This window comes from Aquarana catesbeiana, linkage group LG05, assembly GCF_042186555.1.
Source record: "Aquarana catesbeiana isolate 2022-GZ linkage group LG05, ASM4218655v1, whole genome shotgun sequence".
Taxonomy (NCBI): domain Eukaryota; kingdom Metazoa; phylum Chordata; class Amphibia; order Anura; family Ranidae; genus Aquarana; species Aquarana catesbeiana.
The window spans coordinates 455,619,451-455,627,754 of NC_133328.1; the positions used below are offsets into that span (position 1 = coordinate 455,619,451).

Here is an 8,304-nt window from a genome sequence, read left to right on the forward strand (position 1 = left end):
TGCCAGCAATCAGTACCCATTAGTGATGCCAGTAAGTGCTGGCTATCACTGCTGCCCATCAATACCCATCACTGCTGCCCATCAATGCCACCCATCAATGCCCATCAGGGCCTATGAGTGCCGCCCATCAGTGCACATCAGTGCTGCCTATCCTTGCCGCCTATCTGTGCCCACCAGTGCCACCCACCAGTGCCCACCAGTGCCACTCATCAGTGCCCACCAGTGTCGCCTATCAGTGCTCATCAGTTCCACATATCATTGCCACCTATCAGTGCCCATATGTGCGGCATATTCGTGCCTCCTCATCAGTGCCACCTAATCAGTGCACATAAGTGCCACCTCATCAGTGCTCATCAGTGCAGCCTATCAGTGCCCATCAGTGCCGCCTTATCAGAAACTAAGAAAAACTTTTTATTTTCTCACATTTTTTCCTTTTTTTTTTTTTTTGCTATATTCACTGACTACTCGTACAGAGGTGACAAATACAGTACATTGTTTTCTATACAGTGTTGATTAATATTTGTGATATCCAGGTTGCAATGTTGGGTACATAATCAGTCCAAACATTGAAAAGGTCTTACACATGCGGTATCTCCATAGTCAGGAGGAGTAGCAGAATGTTTTGAGGTGTACTTCTAAGTATGCCTATGATGTGTTAGGCCCCTTTCACACTGTCGGACCGTTCAGGTCCGCCTGTCAGTTTTGTCGGTGGACCTGAACGGGTGCTCCATGCTAGGCTATAGTGAGGTAGGAGAATAACAGTATATGACTGCTGGACAATGAACTTCTGGTATGCAAGTTTTTTATTTCATTCTTCTAGCTAGCAAGAATGAACACTCCTGGCCCGACTCGTGTCTACACGCCAAAGAGTGTTTCCTACAGACAATTCAGTGTACATATAACTCTATCACATTACGTCACAAGCACACAGATAATACATTTCCTTTACAAAAACATTCTGACCCTTCACCTACTTTTACTAATGCAAGCAGTTTACCAAAGCATATCGTTTCACAAGCATTGCACAAGCCTTGCCTCTGCGGTTACCTCCTTAATCAGCTGACTAGCCTTTGACACATCCTGAACAGGAAAAGTGTGCTAAGCTAAGCACAGATGGCTTTGCTAAGGGGGGAAGTGTTCATTTGCCAATCCACAGCCTGTCACGTACAAAATATTCTTTTATAGTAACTAGGAATTGCTTCTTAGCTGGAATTCTAAATCAGCCCTACTACACACATAACCATGGCCATATAATCTGATCCCCATTCCTACTTCATTCCCCCCTTTGATCATAATCATAGCGATTAATATGAGCGAGATTAAGCATCACTAAATAGCATATAGGTCTGCTTTCTAATGGATCAGAGCTCAATGTGACTGAGATTTTTTATTTAGTCTTGGGGGGTTAATGGCTGGTATTTCCACATAGCCATAATATGGGTCGCAGCCTTTCTTTCTACGGTGGCCTCAATGAAACTCTGGATCATTCTAGTTCCAAGGGGAATCAGACAGGGCAGCAGCAGACATGCTACGAGTATTATTACAACGATCCCCAATATAGCCTTTACCCCATATACACTGGGAAAACCCCAATCTCCGAACCAGCTACCAGCATTGAAACCATCCCATGTTTGGACTGGCACATGAGCTAACTTTTTCATTCTACCAGTGATTTCCTCAACTACTTTTCCTGTGTTGTCCACTTCTAAGCAACAATTACTCAGATTAAATTTTCCACAGACACCACCCTCAGTAGCTAACAGATAGTCTAAGGCAAGTCTATTCTGATACACATGAGCACGTAAATTAGTTCCTTGTTTAGCAAGCAAATTTAAGGCAGCAGCAGTTTCGTTAGTAATTATTTCTAATACAGCCTGTAACCTTATAATTCGATTAAGCATATAAATTGGTGTTCTATAACCGTAACTGCCATCTTCGGCCCATGTGGCTGGACCATAATACTGGACAATACGTTCTGGGGGCCATTCATTATCTTTCCAGTTTCCTATCGTCAGACTAGATGACCTCCGCTTCCTCTTTGAACCTATGTACACAGGGACTCCCAGTTCTTCCCTATTTCCCAGTGGAAGAAGGAAAAATGAGGGTTTTAATGTACCTAAGACACAGGCTCCTGACCAGTCTTGGGGGAGCTCTGAATAGGCTTTATTCCCACAAATCCAGTACAAGTTTTCTGGGGCCTTCCAGTTAGACTCTTTGGTGAGATTTTCCCATAGCCCTTTTAGATGAGTGAAATTGGTAAAGGGGTGTGGGTCAGGCACGGGTACGTTTGTATCACTCCACCAGGATGTACTTTTTGAAGTGTTATTATAAAACTGTTGTCCTAAACAGGCCATTTCTCCTACATGTGTTTTATACTGGGGACCCGACCTGGCTATACAATATTTCCCAATTATTGACGTTTTCAGGTGCCATTCTGACCTTATTCGTTCATGGGGCTGCTCAGAGGTGGCACTGAATGGCACATCATAATCTTTTTCCCTAGCTTCCCAAGGCCATTGGTCTCCCATGTTGGTTCCTCCACACACATAGCAATCTGTGACTTGTAAATTGTTGGCCACACTTTCTGCCAGTTCAATGAACAGGTTCTTTGTGCTAGGGGGCACTTCCATACCAGTGGCTAGCTCTTCATATAAGGAATGAAATAGCTGATGATTAACACTCTTTGTTAGTTCAGTTTCTAGTGAGACATACACAATTGTACCGGGGTCTAATCCTTTACCATAAATATGAACTCCAAACTTATTTCCCCATTGTGCTAAAAACTGGACAGGGTTATGTATGGTGAAATTCACAGGGGTGCAACTTCCCACTGTGCAGCTGGATGAACCAGCTAAAGATTGTAGAATGGCATCCTGATTTTTCATTCCCCATGTTCCCCAGGCAGCACACCTCCAGTTGGAGCAGTAATTCCATTCCTCACCTGCACAGCTAGGTCCCAGTTTCCCTGAACAGATGTACCTATCATTTCTTAAATACTCTCTCTCCCATTCCAATCCCCCACACCCTCCCCTTGGGAAGTGGTTGAGGTTGATGGCAGCACACACATCAAAGATTAGGCTTGCTGCAGTGCTGGGGTCAGTGATCAGTGTACGGTTTATCAGCCTACCGGTGGAACTAAAGCTCCGAACGGTTAGCCAGGTTTTATAGGGTGCATAAGTGGGGTCATAACAGGTTATCTGATTTTCAAAGGAGCACATTGAATAGGTAGTCCCATTATGTATGCAAGTACCAGTCTCTGTGCCCTTGCATTGATAATGGGAGTGCCACAATAACATCTTGGTAGTTACGGATCCTACTCTGGTAGTCTTTATACAAGGGTCACATGAGATACTCCCCCCCTGTTAACCTGGTCAGTATCACTATTATGACTATCAACAGTCTCATTATAACGATCTTAGTAAACATTACACCGATGAATATCCTCAAGCTTCAGCTTGTGCGTAGACCAACCAGCGTCCGGGCTGTGGTTGGAGCAGAGCTTAGTAGATATCCTTTATCTTCCGCCGTGCGTTGAGCCAGCAGCTTCCAGGGGTGTGCTGGCCGCAGGGCTGCAGTCTGTCTATCTTCTGCCGTGCGTAAATTCAGCAGCTTCCAGGGGTGTGCTGAACACAGGGCTAGAGTTCTTCCTTCTGATTTCTCTGGTCAATCTCAGTCCCAAAGGATCTTGGGGGTCTACTGTACTGTGCCAGGAGTCTGTGAGGTCAGCAGCTCGCTTTACCCTGGAGTGGTGTATCCAGGGTGTCACCTCGGCTACCTTAATGGCTGTTGGGGTAGATAGCAGAACAATGTAAGGACCTCTCCATTTTGGCCCTAGTGGGGTTATGTTCCACTCCTTTACCCACAGTGTATCTCCTGGTTTAAAGGGGTGTACTGGGTTTGACAAGCTTATGGGAAGTTTCTCTTGAACCCATTTCCCTATGTCCTGCATACTTTCCCCAAGTTTCTGTATCAGTTCACGGTTAACTACCCCTCCTATCTGATGCAAGTCTCCTCTTATCCCTCTAATGATGGGTGGGGGCCTACCATACAGTACCTCAAAAGGGGACAGATTTGTCCTCTTTGTTGGGGTACTCCGAATTCTCAGTAAAGCAATGGGCAACATCAAGGTCCACTCCATTTGGGTTTCCTGACAGAGCTTAGCCAGTTGTGACTTGAGTGTGCGGTTCATCCGTTCAACTTTTCCAGAGCTTTGGGGCCTATATGCGGTGTGTAATTTCCAAGTAATCTTAGGTGCCGTTGCTAATTCCTGGAGACACTTATGGACAAAGTCAGGGCCATTGTCTGGGCCTATATCTGGGGATAAACACCTTTTACAAAACTGCTTCCGTCAGTAAAGTACTCAACGTTTGGATTTTCCAAGGGGCTGTCTTTCAAGTCTGGTCGGCTTACATATCCAATACCCGGAGACTGTCATGAGTTAGGGGTTCTTGTGAGGTGGGGAGCAGAGTGGCTGGGTTTAAAGGGTTTACAGTCTCTAAGTGGATACGAGGATTTTCACACAGCATAGCTTGATATTTAACCATTCGACTGTTCGTGAACCAGTGATTTCCCTTGTAATCCATTAATGCCTGTACCTGGTGAGGGACTCGGACATAAGTCTCCTGACCTAATGACAACTTGTCAGCTTTGACCACAAGGAGGGCTGTTGCTGTGATAGCCCGCAGGCAGGATGGCCATCCCTGAGCTACAGTGTCCAGTTGTTTTGAAAGGTATGCTACAGGGCGCTGCCAAGACCCAGAGTATTATGCCAGGACTCCTACTGCTATTCCTTGTTCTTCACTGACATACAAATAGAAGACTTTTTGGCTATCTGGCAAGCCTAGCGCAAGAGTCTGCATTAGGGAGACCTTAATGTCTTAATGCTCTGTTTTGCTGTTCTCCCCATTGGAAGGGTTCCTTTTCTCCCCCCTTTGTGGATTCATAGAGGGGTCTGGCTTTTATGGCAAAGTCCGGTATCCAGATTCAGCAGAATCCTACCACCCCCAGGAATTCACGTACTTGCCGACTTGTAGTCAGGGTGGGAATCTGACAAACAACTTCTTTCCTGCCTTCTCCCAATTGTCTCTGTCCTTGTGATACTCTGAATCCCAGGTACTTTACAGTCTCTTGTCAAAATTGCACCTTTCTCCGGGACACCTTATAACCTGCCTCCCACAGTAATTGTAACAGTTCATTAGTGACCGCTGGGTGCATGGTCATTACAGCCTGATTGACCGCTCGGAGGTCTTGAACAGGATGACAGTGAGCTGTTTCAGGTTTCTGCACTGGGAGTAGAGGTGTGTTCCAGGGAGACTGACAGGGTTTTAGAATCCCATAGTGTAGGAATTTGTTGAAGTACTTTTGTTTTCCTACTAGGGCTTTTAGAGGGACTGGGTACTGTTTCAGGCTGACTGGAGTGGCTCCTGATTTTAATTCAATAAGGATTGAGGGAACGTGTGTGGTTAATCCTGGTAGGTTGTCTTCTGCCCACAGTCCCGGGATGTCTTGCAGTATGTGGGCTTCAAAGGGATGCGGGGCAAGGGTCCGGCTATTTGCATCAGGACCTCTCGGAGTGGAAGTGGACACTTGATTAGGGAGCCCATGGACTACTACTGAGTTCCCTATTTCTGTCCTGCCTATACCCAGAGTGCTACGGTCAGGAGTATATTTACTGAGATTTGGCATTGACAAACTTGCTGAATCTGATGTAGGTGAACAACAACTTGAGTCCCCTTGTTTACTGGACGGGGCATTTGGACATGGCTCTAACCTGTCTCTATCTGAGGTCCTTTCATCTACATACGGGGGAGGCTGATCTGTCTCTTCGGGTTGAGAATATATATGTGTTTTGTTTGTTTTTTCAGTGGTACTACTCTTGTCATAACTATAATTCTGCACTGTTCCTCTTTTGCAGCTTGTATCCACTGCGGGTCTCTGTCTCCCATTTGTCCAAAGGATGCACAATCATCCAGACGGACTTTTTCTCCTAGCTGACTGACTGACTGACTGACTGACTGTGGATTTATCCGAGAGATGCACAATCATCTGGACGGATATTCCTCCTGACTGGCTGGCTGAGGATTTATTCGAGGGATGCACAATCACCCGAACGAACAGTCCTCCTGGAAGGTGCGTCTTGATCATGTTTCTGTAAGTCTGACATAATATTCTCAAATAATCAGTCAATGGTCTCTAAGTCAAGGGTTCCCTGTGGGGGCCACCGCGCTCCATAGCAGGGCCAATCTTTCTCACACAATGTTATCAATTTCTCAGGGCTAAGTTTTTTTTTTTTAAATTACAGTTCTTTAGAAAATCCCTTCTTAAAGTTGGAGATCATGGTTTGTAGAGGAAATTCAACACTATGTTTCCCACCCATTCTTATAACCTAACAGACACCAAGACAGACACAGAGGGTAGGGTAAATGATGAGAATTCAGTAAGGGGTCTGAATCCTCGACACAGGTAGGGACAATAGACAACGCTTCCCTCGGTCAGTGGCCTGGACGTGGTCTCCCAGCCAGGAACCGCACTTAAAAGAGGACACGGTCACTTCACCACAAAGTGATGTCTCATACACACATCAATCATACCAGACATTCCCACCCAAAAATTACTGACTGACTGAGGATTCGTCCGAAAGATGCACAATCATCTAAACGGACGTCTCTCTCGGAAGGTGATCAGGCTTCCCTTCTCTCGATCCGTCGAGAGGCTGGCTGGCTGTCTTAACTGTTATCCAAAAACAAAAGTAAAAAGGCTCTCACCTGTTCCCGTTGGAGCTCCAGCTATCTACTTCTCGGATTCCCAGGTCCATTTGACGCTACGAAGGTCGTCCACAGCAGGCCACCAAATGGGACACAGCGCGGTCTCCTAGATAACAGTTCTAGAAGGCGCCTTTTGAGACTACAATATAGCCCACAGGGCTGGCCTCTCGGACCATTCCTTGTAGGTCTGGTGGAAAACAGTGCCACCTGCCTCAACAGGTCACACCGATATTCCCCCCTTACGGCCAATGTACCAAATGAGGTAGGAGAATAACAGTATATGACTGCTGGACAATGAACTTCTGGTATGCAAGTTTTTTATTTCGTTCTTCTAGCTAGCAAGAATGAACACTCCTGGCCCGACTCGTGTCTACACGCCAAAGAGTGTTTCCTACAGACAATTCAGTGTACATATAACTCTATCACATTACGTCACAAGCACACAGATAATACATTTCCTTTACAAAAACATTCTGACCCTTCACCTACTTTTACTAATGCAAGCAGTTTACCAAAGCATATCGTTTCACAAGCATTGCACAAGCCTTGCCTCTGCGGTTACCTCCTTAATCAGCTGACTAGCCTTTGACACATCCTGAACAGGAAAAGTGTGCTAAGCTAAGCACAGATGGCTTTGCTAAGGGGGGAAGTGTTCATTTGCCAATACACAGCCTGTCACGTACAAAATATTCTTTTATAGTAACTAGGAATGGCTTCTTAGCTGGAATTCTAAATCAGCCCTACTACACACATAACCATGGCCATATAATCTGATCCCCATTCCTACTTCAATAGAGCCATGGATGTCAGCGGTGACATGTGCGCTGACATCTGACCCGATCCGCTAAAATCATGGATGGCCCTATGTTCGCATCCGTCCTTGGCGGATCAGATCGGGTGAGATCACACGAAAATGGACATGCTGTCCGTTTTTGTCCGATCTCTCCATAGCAACCAGTGGCGCTCGACAAGCCCCTCCCCACTCAGTGAGCAGAAAGGGACCTGTCATCCGCCAGCTCAGCGGAGATCAACGGAGAGAATGAAGCCTTAGAAATATTTTGAAAGACAACTTTATGTATTTTCCAAAAACTTGTGACAAAAAATTACATTTTCAAAAGATCCATTATGTCTCTTAGAAAATACCTTGGAATGTTTGCTTTCCAAAGTGTGGTCATTTTTTGGGTGTTTCCACTGTGATCCAGGGCCTCCAAAATGGGTAGTCAGGAAAGTGCGCCTTGGTAGTTGGTTCAAGTGCTGCTTGGATGTTGGCCCCCTCTATGTGGCTAGGCCATTAAAAAGTTTCACACATGTTATCGCCATACTCAGGAGGAGTAGCAGAATGTGTTTTAAGGTGTAATTCTAAGTATGCCTATGCTGCGTGTGAGAAAAAAACTTAAAATAACAATTTTGTTTTTTTTTTTAATTTTATTTACATTCACTATTTTCCAAAGAATTGTGGCCAAAGAAATACAACTTGAAAAAACTTGCCACTTACTATATACATTAGACTGTATACCTTTTAAAAAGTAGTCATTTAAGG

General features: G+C 45.2%; 1 protein-coding gene across 1 annotated transcript; it reads right to left on the reverse strand.

Annotated features, from left to right (window-relative positions):
- Nucleotides 1-385: 385 nt before the first annotated feature.
- Nucleotides 386-7,536, reverse strand: LOC141145052 (endogenous retrovirus group 3 member 1 Env polyprotein-like). The gene is made up of 2 exons (XM_073631327.1): nucleotides 6,765-7,536; nucleotides 386-3,783 (listed from the first exon to the last, which is right to left on the reverse strand). Exon 2 carries the CDS (start codon nucleotides 3,294-3,296, stop codon nucleotides 1,392-1,394), a length of 1,905 nt encoding a protein of 634 aa, XP_073487428.1. The 5' UTR covers nucleotides 3,297-3,783; nucleotides 6,765-7,536; the 3' UTR covers nucleotides 386-1,391.
- Nucleotides 7,537-8,304: the final 768 nt, after the last annotated feature.